At 40.2% G+C, this 12,373-nt stretch overlaps 6 protein-coding genes across 6 annotated transcripts; 3 read left to right on the forward strand and 3 right to left on the reverse strand.

Annotated features, from left to right (window-relative positions):
- Positions 1-2,156: 2,156 nt before the first annotated feature.
- SS1G_06925 (hypothetical protein) lies at positions 2,157-2,951 on the forward strand (the record flags this gene model as incomplete). Its single annotated transcript, XM_001592634.1, has 1 exon — positions 2,157-2,951. The coding sequence occupies one exon, from the start codon at positions 2,157-2,159 to the stop codon at positions 2,949-2,951; it is 795 nt and encodes a 264-aa protein (XP_001592684.1).
- A 2,023-nt stretch (positions 2,952-4,974) lies between these two features.
- Positions 4,975-5,124, reverse strand: SS1G_06926 (predicted protein; the record flags this gene model as incomplete). The annotated part of the gene is made up of 1 exon (XM_001592635.1): positions 4,975-5,124. One exon carries the CDS (start codon positions 5,122-5,124, stop codon positions 4,975-4,977), a length of 150 nt encoding a protein of 49 aa, XP_001592685.1.
- A 483-nt stretch (positions 5,125-5,607) lies between these two features.
- Positions 5,608-6,177, forward strand: SS1G_06927 (predicted protein; the record flags this gene model as incomplete). The annotated part of the gene is made up of 1 exon (XM_001592636.1): positions 5,608-6,177. One exon carries the CDS (start codon positions 5,608-5,610, stop codon positions 6,175-6,177), a length of 570 nt encoding a protein of 189 aa, XP_001592686.1.
- A 422-nt stretch (positions 6,178-6,599) lies between these two features.
- Positions 6,600-6,991, reverse strand: SS1G_06928 (hypothetical protein; the record flags this gene model as incomplete). Its single annotated transcript, XM_001592637.1, has 2 exons — positions 6,600-6,612; positions 6,885-6,991. 2 exons carry the CDS (start codon positions 6,989-6,991, stop codon positions 6,600-6,602), a joined length of 120 nt encoding a protein of 39 aa, XP_001592687.1.
- Positions 6,992-7,905: 914 nt separating this feature from the next.
- Positions 7,906-9,459, forward strand: SS1G_06929 (predicted protein; the record flags this gene model as incomplete). The annotated part of the gene is made up of 1 exon (XM_001592638.1): positions 7,906-9,459. The coding sequence occupies one exon, from the start codon at positions 7,906-7,908 to the stop codon at positions 9,457-9,459; it is 1,554 nt and encodes a 517-aa protein (XP_001592688.1).
- A 1,201-nt stretch (positions 9,460-10,660) lies between these two features.
- On the reverse strand, positions 10,661-11,644 carry SS1G_06930 (hypothetical protein; the record flags this gene model as incomplete). The annotated part of the gene is made up of 2 exons (XM_001592639.1): positions 10,661-10,839; positions 11,188-11,644. 2 exons carry the CDS (start codon positions 11,642-11,644, stop codon positions 10,661-10,663), a joined length of 636 nt encoding a protein of 211 aa, XP_001592689.1.
- Between the last annotated feature and the right edge of the window lie 729 nt (positions 11,645-12,373).

The raw sequence follows: 12,373 nt of genomic DNA on the forward strand, positions 1-12,373 counted from the left end.
TTCTCTCGAGCCGCTCTAGAACGAATGTCGGCTGACCAAAACCGAAAGATTTGAAGCGCAAACAATTCCTTCAGACGACCTTGATTTGATGTTGCTTTTTTGTGTTCTTGAATCACTAACTGCATGCGCAACCACCGCGCAGGGAAGAAGATGTGGAAAATGATGAAAGGTCTGACTTGTGCGACTTGTATGAAATGGTTCCTGCGTGTTTCCAATAGAAATCCGACCCAAGGTGGTGCTTCGCAGAGGGTGGAAAGAATTCAACAGGGATTGAATGTGAAATAACTGATATCATGAGAAAGTATTGAAGCAGGAAACCAGAAAAAAATCAAAAAAGCTGAAATGAACGGATGATTACTCCGGATATAGGGTGAATTGGATGTTCCCAATTCAAAGTAGAAAGTGGGTGGGAAGGTTGTTGAAGGGATCCGAGCTGATGAACAGAAGAATCAGGCAAGATAGATGGATAGATAGATAATTGCAGGTATCAAGCAACAATGGAGCCTCGTTTGTCTGACCCTTTGATCTTCTATTGAGAAAATGGAGGATTTGCTTATTTGTTTGTTTGTTTGCTTGTTTGTTCTATTGGTAAGGACGTTGGACCGGGTGACAAGAATAGATCCGGACAGCTACAAGTAAAACGATGGATTTTCTTAACGAATATTGAATGAGAGAAATCGAGTTAGTCATGGTGAGTGAATAGGTAAGTAGGCAGGTAAGTAGGTATTAAGGTATTACCATTACTATTATCGTAAGATCTCAACATGGTAGGTAGGGTCGGTCGGTCGCGGTGACAGGTTAGTGGGGTTTGAAGAAGAATATTGTTGTTGCTTGATATTATTTGCTGATTTGAGAGTTGAGGAGTGAAGTGTGAAAAACCTTGTCAAGATTTGAGCAAGTTTTAATTGGCTGCTTGGACTCGACAGCCGTGCGATGACATGCAAAACATGAGGCCAAACAACAAGTTAATGAATAATGGATATATCTTGGTAAAATCATCTCAATTGATTTTGAGTATATTATATAGGCATCATTATACATTCTTATATATTCTTCTTTATGGGGGCAAGCCCCAAAACCCCCATAGCTCGCTGCGCTCGAAGATCTTCTATCTATACCTACCTAGTCTGCCTCCACGGCAGTGGCCCCCAGAGGGCTAGCGGAGCGTCATTCAATTGATTAAATCCCTAATGTTAGATGTCTAGTCATACATGGAGAATATATATATTGTCAATTTTATCTCCCATTCACGCTCTTTTATAAGAAGATACTTAGTAGAGTCTTATAATCCGCAGAGAATCCGTCCATCAAGGTAATGCAGATCAATTACTGGAATCCAATAGTTGTAGTTGATTGACGAATACAGCTACTCCTTACAAGGGAAGTAAGCCATAGCCCGTGCCTGCTGCTATTAATACTAGGCAGGTACTTGGTAGATAGATCTAACTTCATCCTCCAGGAATCTCTTTTATGTTCAGGTACAATATCACACGAAAAGAGAAGCTCAGTTATTATTTCCCTTTCCTTTAAGTACCTAGAGCTAGATAGTCAGTCCTGGCATTTTCCCCTTCGCTTATCTTATCAGGCAGACTGGTGGACTACAGAGTAGATACTACCAGATACACATACTAGCTATCTATTGGTTGACATTGGGTATACTCCATATATTAAATCTGCATAATGATGGTGGGGCGATGAAAAATATATTTTGCAATACCAACCGAACTGATCGCATCTTACGCACGTCTGGGGTTTGGAAACTCCGAAACATTAGAGGATATCTTCAACCGACGAAAGAAACAAAAACAGAACAAACAATTATAAATCAAAGGTTACCTACCATTCTCTCCTCTTCCCTCCTCTTTCTTCCCTTAGGACAAACATCATATTCAAAACAAGGGTAAGCGCTCTCTAACTATCTATCCCTAAGTACACTCGAGTATATACATCAGGTTGTGGAGTAGAGTTATCCTAACTTTATCTCATCTACTCGAGGATCATGTTTCACTAAGAAAATCCCAATGAATGTCTCATCTACATCTCTCATCGTTCCCAACCTCCCGCCTTATTAGTAGCACACTGACCTCGTTTCATCTTCGAAGTTTCCAAGCACGGCATAACTTACACACGTGATTAAATCCTCCGACCAAATTATCATGACTGACTCGGATTTTGAGGATGGTCCTGACCTATTTGCTGAGCCAGCTGATTACTATCCTCCATCGCCGAAACCAACCACAGAAACTCATACGCTTCTCTCCGGTCACACACTTACTCTGCATCTCGTCGGTCACAACCCACTTTGGGGACATCATCTTTGGAACGCTGGTCGCATCATATCCAACTACTTGGAAAAGAATCCTTCGTTGGTTTCTTCGAAATCGATACTAGAGCTTGGCGCAGGTGCTGGTCTTCCGAGTCTCACTTGTGCTTCTCTTCGTGCCAAAAATGTCGTCGTCACGGATTATCCAGATTCAGACCTCATCGACAATCTTCGAAAGAACATTTCCGTCTTTTATGAGCAATTCCCTGAGCTAAAGATAGATGATAAAGAAAGCTTGATCGCTGAAGGTTATTGTTGGGGTGCCGATCCATCCCCACTACTGTCACTCCTACCTTCAGAGGACAAAGACGCTGGGTTTGATGTATTAATACTAGCCGATCTCCTCTTTAATCACTCCGAGCACGCGAAACTATTGGATTCTATCAAAAAAACTCTTAAGAAGGATAGAAACTCTACAGCCCTCGTATTTTTTACTCCATATCGACCTTGGCTATTGGAGAAAGACATGGCATTTTTTGACTTGGCACGGGAGGGAGGTATGACTGTTGAAAAGATCTTGGAAGAGAAGATGGAAAAAGTTATGTTTGAGAAGGATAGAGGAGATGAAGAGCTGAGGAGGACAGTTTTTGGTTTCGTTGTGAAATGGGCCGATCAGAACAGGACTTGATGGTCAGCATGAATTCCATCGACCCGATTCTCAAAGGCTAGATCATCGACTTGGACTATGGAGGACGCGAGATTTGTTGCATAGCTCAATTGACCTTAGAGTCGAGTGGTTCCTATACACTAGAGCCCATATCAATGGTCGTCGGTGGTATCTGGGGTCAGAGCTTCATGCGAAAGCCACCGAACTTGTGTTTGGTATTTTCCATGTGCCTGTAGTGAATCGTGCAGACCGCAATTCATTGCTACCAAGCAGAGCACGAAATAACTATCTACTAGCTGCAATCGAGATCTGGTTGAGCCGTGAAAAGTTTCCAAGTTGCGCAGCGATCGATATATATTTTGGCAACATCAATTGCTTTTCAAGTGAACTTTTGTATGCCTCGCACTAATCAAATCAACAAAATCCTATCAAAAAATATGAGCGTCCCAATTACAAGCGCATTCATTACAGGTCACAATTAGAGCACATGGGTAGGCGCATAACCACGAGTTTCTATAGCTGATAATGCGAAGTAGGTAGGACTATATACTCAAATATAAATCCATCTAACGAATTGTTGCGCCCAAATGCATGATTATCTCATCTAGCTTCATCTATTTCTTTGGAGAGACATGTGGATAAATACCGGAAACCTATTTCACGCGGACAGCAGAGGCCCCAGAGGTTGATGTGTTGAAGTCAACACATTGCCGATCCAGATGTGGGTTTGATGGCTGGCACTTGAGAGGATGGAGGTATTTTGCATAGCCACTGAACGTACCTCACGTTCATAGCCCTTTTTACAATTCTTTGGAGGATTTTTTATGCAGTATTCATCAGCAAGATACAGCAGCATTTGGGTTCAATGCTCGAAAACGCTGGCTTATATTAGCATACCGGTATTTAGGCAATGTCACCAATATGCCTTCAAATATAGTCAAACTCATATAAAATATACAAATCACTGAAATTAAATTGCAACACTTGCGGTTCATGGTAGAAATTATTGTATGAGATTGATTAGTAACGTTCAGTGTGACCACATCTTTCGATCAATCAAAGGTCGTGTGCCTCTTTATCCTTCAAAACTTCAATATACAACATAGGACTAAAGGATAAGGGCCTCTGCTTCTCCTGTGGAAACGTAATGCTTAATTAGATGAGGTAAATTGACCATCGAAATGTTGCAGGGACACATAATTCTCATAAATATACTCAGTGAACAGCAATTCCATCTAGCAGCCACGTTCCAAAGAAAAAGAATAAAACGGGCACTAGCTACACGTGATTTGGGCTCTATAGGATGTGGAAACTTCTGGGCAATCTTTAATAACATCTTAGAGGGATTTTTCTATTCTATCACTAAAAAGATTGGCAGTCATCGCGTTACGGGCAGGTTTCTGTCAATAAATTCCTCGTTCGGTGGTGCATTTCTTTGTTTCCTACGACAGCGGTATGCACGTGAATTACGTGTTTTCGTAAGAAAAATTTACAGATTTTCCAAAAATATAATTTCCTTTGTTCTTGGAGTCTTACGTCAGTCTCGAACGCAAGTCATACGAATTCTCCTCTATTCTGGCCGATTCCAATGGCTATATTATTAACCAACCTCGCATGAATGTCATCATTCGTGCACTCTGTGTAGATATGAAGTATAATTAGTAATTTAATTCTTCTCAATTAAAACGTCGATTGATCAATGGAAGAACGGTAAATCTCTCAGGGGATTTCTCGGCTTAGCATTCGGAAAAGGTGCTCGGTCGAAGCACGTACTAGAGTCAACAGCTCAGACTTCACCGATAACCAATACGGTTTCAGTGCCTGAACCAACAGATACAGCAACGGCATCGACTTCAGCATATCAAACTTCGATCAGAGAGGAGTCCTTCTCAATCTCTACACCTAGAAGCAAACTGTTGAAAAGAATAAGAGCAAGCAGGATCAAGTCGGATAGTCCTCTCCACAGAGAACCCTTATCGCCCTCGAGCGTGGTATTGACCGATGCCACATCACTTTCACCTCCACAAATAAATATGAGAAAATGTCATACATGCTCATTTGAACCACCAGCCTCAATCGTCGACTCGAAAGAAACATCAAGGCGAGCACCTTTAACAGCAAGGTATCCTGAAATATTCATATACATGGGACGAAATGGTGTGCCAAATTCCGCTCTAGCTTTGACCAAAGACATGTTTAGAAATATGAATGAAATATTTCGCCTTGAAGGACAAGTCAATGATCATAGAAAGGATATAGATCGAGTAGATGAAAAGTATGAGCGCGTTATATTGGCTTTAAAAGAACGCAATCGATTACTTCCATCATCAGGCACCACCAGAGAAAGCGATCGAGAGGCTAAATTGGAAGAATTAAAATATCTTTCCGACGTTTCCTCACGCATCCAAGATCAGAAGAGGGAGTTACAAGAAGTGTTGGAACGAGAAGATAACGAGCTGAGCGAGCAGAGAAAAGTTCTATTTGGTAGGTTTAGAGACGTGCTTGAGGACCGGAATCTTTTGGATACAGCTGGAAGGGATGCACGACCGAATGAATTTTATCGCATGCCAGCTGCAAAGCTTACATCTCGATACGAAGGATCTCGTGCCGGTAGCGAAGAAGCTCAGGAGCGAGCCGGAAAAAAACCACGAGGGGCCGTGGATCACATGAAAAAAAAATGGGATATCGGTTGCAAGAAGCGCATCAAAAACTCAATAATTGGAAACACTACTATGAAGACGAGTACGCAGATTATGCACGTGCGGTCAAGAATGGAACAATGGAACCTGCGAGAAGCTTCTTCGATTTGACTCTACTGCAAGGACATCAGGTGGCGACCGAAGAAATTATTGAAGCGGAGAACAATTATGAAAAGGTAAGGGTACAAGTAAGGAAATTGGAGGTGGTGCTTAGTGATATTTATCCATCAAGTGGCTTTGCGAATTATTCAAATGATGAGTATAGAGCATCAATGGAAGAGGCTATGGCCAATGAAGTGGATAGGGAATGGATTTTTAGTTGGATGGAGAAAGATGATGAAGAGATAGATTTCGAGGACGATGGTGATGATTGGGAAGCAATGTCAATTGGATTAGATGATAGTGTTAGTGTGGTTGCTAAAGGTAGGGAAAGAGAAAGAATCGATGGGTGGGAAAAAAGATGTCTGACAATCGACAATGACTGGACTGAGCTTCCAGCGGCACTGGAGTACAATCCTGAGCCTGAGCCGAGAAAGATGGTTGCTTGATGGGTGAGGTAGTTCATTGGATTTATTGCTTAAATAGCATGATCTAATTGCAATTCAACCTCTGGAGCATAGAAAATGATTTCTATAAGTAGATAATGTATCGAAACGGTGTTTGCAGGCCATTGTCTGTATTTTTAACTATAATATAGTAACTCAGTATTTATATTAATCAGATGTCTTTTTCTTATTACGAGGTTTGCCGTCTAGATCACGTGGAAAGTGCTCTAGGCTCTCGAGGTGGTTTACAACTAGGCGTCAAGCAGGGACTTAAAGTAATGACAATAATGCAATTCGTAACTAATAGTATAGTATACTAAATGATTGATATTGAGCACGAAGCTCTATACAAAGGAAATCCATCTTGATTATATAGACCTTCGTGTTCTGGCTCTAGAGGCTCTAACTAGATTGATTAGAGCCGGTCACATGATAGCTCTGATCCTGTGATTAGTCATGTGATACGGAAATATGTTACCCGTCGTAACACTTCCCACTATTCCCTGTGTAAGGTCATTCCTTTTAACAATTATTATATTTAAAGATTTCAAATAGTTTAACTTAATATTAAAAAAGCTATTTGATATTTAATTTTATATGAAAGATTATGGTTTTTGCAGGGATTTTATCATAAAACGTTACAGTGTGCGGTGAGTAGATTCCAGAATTATTACCCCTATCTCCTTATAAAATATCGATGATGAACACACAATTTCTCTTGCATCTTGCTGATCTCAAAATCTTCGCACATCACATTCAGACACTTGAGACACTTGCGACATTTCGTCAAACCAAAGAGCTCTTGGCCCTCAAGCATAATGGGAAGCGAAACCATCCAAACCCTTTCTGTATTCATACTCTCGAAGGAGTAAGGAAGTTTACCCTTGATACTGCCACGACTGTATACCACTCGTATGGTACGACTGCAATGCTACCGAAAGAAAAGGAAGATGCTGTGGATGAGAAGCTGATCATTCACACGTTATCAATAGCTTGGCGTAGTTGATGCAAGTGTTTTCCCTCTAATCTAACGAGGGAACATCCAATCTTCGATTTATGCCGTGGCGGAGAAAGCCGCGGATGTCATCAAAGAGATTCGATATGCATTGAACAAATTTCTCATAGAAAATCGAAGGATAATTACCGTTCGTTTCGAAGATAATAAAATACCACTAACTCGTTTTATGTGTTAGTTAGCGCTGCAGTATATAACAGAATGACCTGTGATTACAGGTTTAAAGCTAAAGCTTGGATGGTAAAGTATTGCAAGATTGCCCTTAGTACACGGTCAAGTATAAATTTCAGTCTCATGGTCATCTTTATTGCATTCATAATTAGTTACATTGGTCACTTCCATACTGTTCATTATTTCAAATACCGCATTAGGTTATGATTTTTCTCATCTAGATGGCTCTAACCTTTTCCGCCTTCTATCACTCGCTACCACCCTCTGTTTTAAGATCTGAATGCTAATACTATCGTAACTGTAGTTAGCTTTTCTTCATTCAAAACTATATATATTTGAAATTTTCCCAAGACTGACAGATATATGAACAGAGAATCCCTGATACTTTCCGGATGTGTCAAAACTAAAGCTCTTTGACAGTTGTAATTTTACTCATTCAAAGCACTTCTTTCTATCCTCGAACCAAGCTAGAGACAAAGAAATGATTACATTTGAATGTGGAACACTGACCTCGAAAGTTCGTATCATGAGGATTAACAAACATCATGGTGCTGTTTGAAGCTGAAGAAAAGGCTGCTGCCTACAAGCGTGCTAGTCCCACCTTCAGGATTCGAGATAACATACACAGGAGGCCACATAGGCTGAACCCTGAGGAAATTCGATTCGATACCCACTTACGCAGCAGTGGGAAGAATTTCCATTTTGGAGTCACTGATACAGGCACAGCCGGACACCGTCAGTATGACCTCAAGCTGAAAGTCATACAAGATGAGGGGCCATGGTCCCCTCCATTATCTCCAGGTAGCGAAGATACAGAACAATCACCAACAAGAATTGAAAATGGGAGTTACGATGCCAAACGCCAACATGAGATAAAGACATATCTTCACTATATTAAGAATGGCCATGAAAATATCAAAAACCTTGAAGCTTTTCATCAATACCGCGATGGTGACAAGCTTATGATGGCCCAATTCTTCCGGATTTGCGATGGTGGTAACCTTAAACAGTTACGCATGGGTTACAAGGAAGATAAAAAGATACCACCAGAGCAGTTCATATGGCGGATATATAGTCAGCTAATTGAAGCTCTTGCTTTTCTTCACAATGAGCATCCTAAGTATCAGAACGATCCCAAGCATTTGAATCGCCCGTCTATTCTTCACCCCGATTTAGCCGCCGAGAATGTATACCTTGTGTGGCCTTTCATGCAACCGCGGGACGGTGTCTATCCAGATGTAAGACTTGGAGATTTTGGGAAATCACTTTTTGTTCCGATCGGAAAAGGTGTTGTGATAGACGATCCGGATGACAACCCGAAATACAAGCCTCCAGGAATAAATTTTATAAGTGCAAAAAGTGATGTTTGGCGTGCGGGATCGATAATGTACTCACTAACCAGACTTCGGGGGAGTACATCCACCAAAATACCATGGAATACGGCGGAAAATAAGTCGTTCGCAGATCTCACCAAGGAGCATCAACAGGCGATTCTTATGGATCCTAGAAGAGTACATCCCATCCACCTTAACTACAGTGAGGATTTGAATGTTATGATTCAAAAATCACTAGTCCTTGATCATAACAAAAGACCTTCAGCTGGAGAATTGCTCAAGGTACTTGAAAATCCAGCAAAATTAAGAAAGAATGCCGAATGGATGTACAGGGCATTGCCTAGCTGGATGGTAGATAAAGTCATCTCGCCAGACAATACATTCTCGCAGGAAAGACTGAATATATTAACACAACCTGATCAGATGGCGTTAGAACGAAAAGCCCACAAGAAAGCAAAAGCAGCAAAAAGAAAGATGATGAGAGAGGAGGAGGAACGAAAAAGAGCAGAAGACTTGAAGGAACAAGAACATCTCGAAGCGGCAGATCGATACTTCGCCTGGGAGGCGAGAGAGTCAGATCTCAGAAGAATGACGGTAGTAATGGACGACGATGAATGTGATGCTTTCGTTGACAGATTTGCGGTTGTTAGAGCTGCGGGGTTAAAGGCTGGAACTTGGGTTGACCCAGGTCCAACTTATGAGGAATTCCTGCGACTTGAGAAGATTTACCTCGCTGTCCAAGATGCAGCTTCTCAGCCTAAGTAGAATTTGCCATCGATTTCTTAAGTTTTTTTTTCATCTTGGTATGTTAGTAGTATTTAGATTATTGGCGTTGACTGCAACACAAATAGTTAATTTAGGTACACTATACACACCCACCACTCTATACTTCTTTTACTGAACCGTGCTAACTACCGCAACGGACCATGCACCAATTTCTTTTAAATTTCAAATCAGTCATTTACTAGATCATTCTGCGGTTGCAAAGATGAGTGGCGAAGAGTCTACCTTGCGAATCATTGTCTCTGATGTTATTCCTCTGCCAGCTAAATTTTAAACCGGTCTAGCATTCCCTTTATCTTTACAGTAACGTGGTTTATCGGTATGTGCACCATATCAGCATGTGCACCACTTTTACCTCAATTATTATCTTTCAATTAAAATAAAATTACAACAACATTATAAAATAGAATTAAATTATATACAATCTAAAGATCAATTAATGCTGGATCTAATTGACAAGTTCGTGCATTATATGAAGTACTACTGCATTTGCTATATCGTTGTATAGTAGCTTGCCTTCTTATTGAAGAATTATCATTTGTATATTCGTTGCATCGTATCTGATCATCTACATTCTCTTGCTCTAATATATCATGCCCATTCTCTACTGAAAGTGCTCCCGAGCAATACAACTTTTCACTAAAGTAGATTGAGAGAGAGCTTCAGTTGGATTGTGAGGTGTTTGAGATTACTATATATCAGGATCGGCTGATATTGATCTATTTGATGGAGTTCTTATTCGAATATCTAGCTTTGAAAGTACAATTTCCGGATTAAATGGGATTAGCCCAGCTCCGCGGAACCCAGCTTTACCATTTGATATAGATATTGCTTCGATATATGCAGCTTTGAAGGTTTGAAAGAACTCGGTTTTGGTAATATAAGTGATATACACTTTGATAAAGTTCTCGATTTATCGACTATATGAACGCTTTAAAGGACCAAAACAACCGATATCAAGTGATTGAGTTAAATGTGAAGAGTGAGGTGGTAAACTAAGTAATATAATGTTGTGTTCCTTGCAGTATTCCTGAAATGCTGGCGATTTATGGCTTTCATGCCTATCAAGCACTAGTATTCGATATCTACCCACTTTCTTACTTTCAGTATGTTTGTTGAAGTGCTTAATCCATTCAAGACCTGTCTCATTATCTGTCTATCTATTGGTAGTAGGTTTAATAAGTCAATCGTATGGTAAATCGCCTTCGGTATACCAATTTGAGAGGTGGTATTCGCCTTTTACTATCAAAAACGGAGGTATATTGTGACCTTCTCCACCAACACAAATAATCGCTGTAGCCCATTCCCGATTGCCTGGTTGTATAGCTTTGCTTCTTCCACATCGATCAGCTTTAGCAACTACTATATGTGATGATATTTGTCCCATCATAAAACCTATCTCATCGAAGTTGTAGAAATCGCAATCCAGAATTATTGGGTTTCTTGAGACCAGAAAGAGCATCAGATTGAATTGATTGATTCTCTAGCTAAGCAGTTAAGCTGCGAGTATATATTCAAAAAAATGAAGGAATAAGGTTAGGTATTCAGCCTTCGGAATTAAAGTGCTTTGAAATCAAAATATTGAAAGCAAACAAACAGTATACCAAAAAGGAAAGAATGAATTAAAAGTTGAGTTTTGTTTGCTCCTTATATGCATCATGCAATATATATGCATATGCTGCCAAGATCCCAGGAGGTCAACAAGAATACCATATTTGGCCCGCATATTCGATACCAATCGAAACCATCTTTCAATAAGCTCTGAATCTTTGCAGAGAGCTCTTTGAAAGTCATAAACGCGATTAAAACGCGTCTTTAATTCTGTATATCGTTTCACAAAGCGATGAGCCCAGAGCTTTCCAACCTTCTTCACACCCTGTGTTTCGAGTATATAATTCGTCATATCTTCCACATCACTTATTCGAGGACTAAATCCTCTCTCATCCATATCGAGTATATATTGAATAAGTACTTCCTCTTCCAAATCAGTCAAATTATGGCTTTTTGGTCGAAATTCCATACGAGGGGTTAAACCATTCATTCTGCAGATAAGTGTTGTATACGATATATTATATAGCTTTGCAACCTTCCGAATGCTTAATTTTTTATCATTTCGAATAGCTTCGATAGCTAAGAGTATTTGAGCTTCTTTATTATTCGATTGCATTATAGATTGTTGATAAATCGCATATTGAAGTAGAAAGATAATAATTGAGGTAAAAGTGGTGCACATACTGATATGGTGCACATACTGATAAACCACGTTACATTAACCATGTCCACACAAGATACGATTACTCGGGATTAGTATACGATTTAGGTGGTCTGAGGATCAGATCCGGACAAGTACTAGGTATCAATGGTTATCGGTAAAGTAAGATCATTGGAAGGATAAATATGACTTCTTTTTGCCTAGCCATTGCGGCTAGGCCATTCATTTGTGTGTATATAGAGTAGCTATCCCCATCTACAGGTGCTCTTCACCTGTAGATTCTAAGTTAAATACAATTGCTAGTCTATAAACACCCTTTTGGTCACACTAGTACTTGTCCGGATCTGATTGACACGATTCACCATCAGGATTAGTGTCTTGAGATGAAAAGGAGTCACGTGATAAGGAGCCCTAGGAGCTTTCTGGCTCCTAGGGGCTCCCTTTATCGATCATTATATAGTCAGAGTAGTTTCATAGTTTAGGAGCTTCGTGCTCAATTTAGTTATCAATTAGTTTACCTAAATTCTACTTGATGTAGTAACGAATTCACTTCCAAGTGAATACCATTGATAAAGCCTTAACCCACAACTACCAACCAGACGAAACCTTAGGCAGCCGCTGCCTCCAGTACTGTATCGTTACACTGATCCTCAGACCACCTAAATCATATACTAATCCCGAGTA

This window comes from Sclerotinia sclerotiorum, genomic scaffold (genome assembly GCF_000146945.2).
Source record: "Sclerotinia sclerotiorum 1980 UF-70 scaffold_8 genomic scaffold, whole genome shotgun sequence".
Lineage (NCBI taxonomy): Eukaryota > Fungi > Ascomycota > Leotiomycetes > Helotiales > Sclerotiniaceae > Sclerotinia > Sclerotinia sclerotiorum.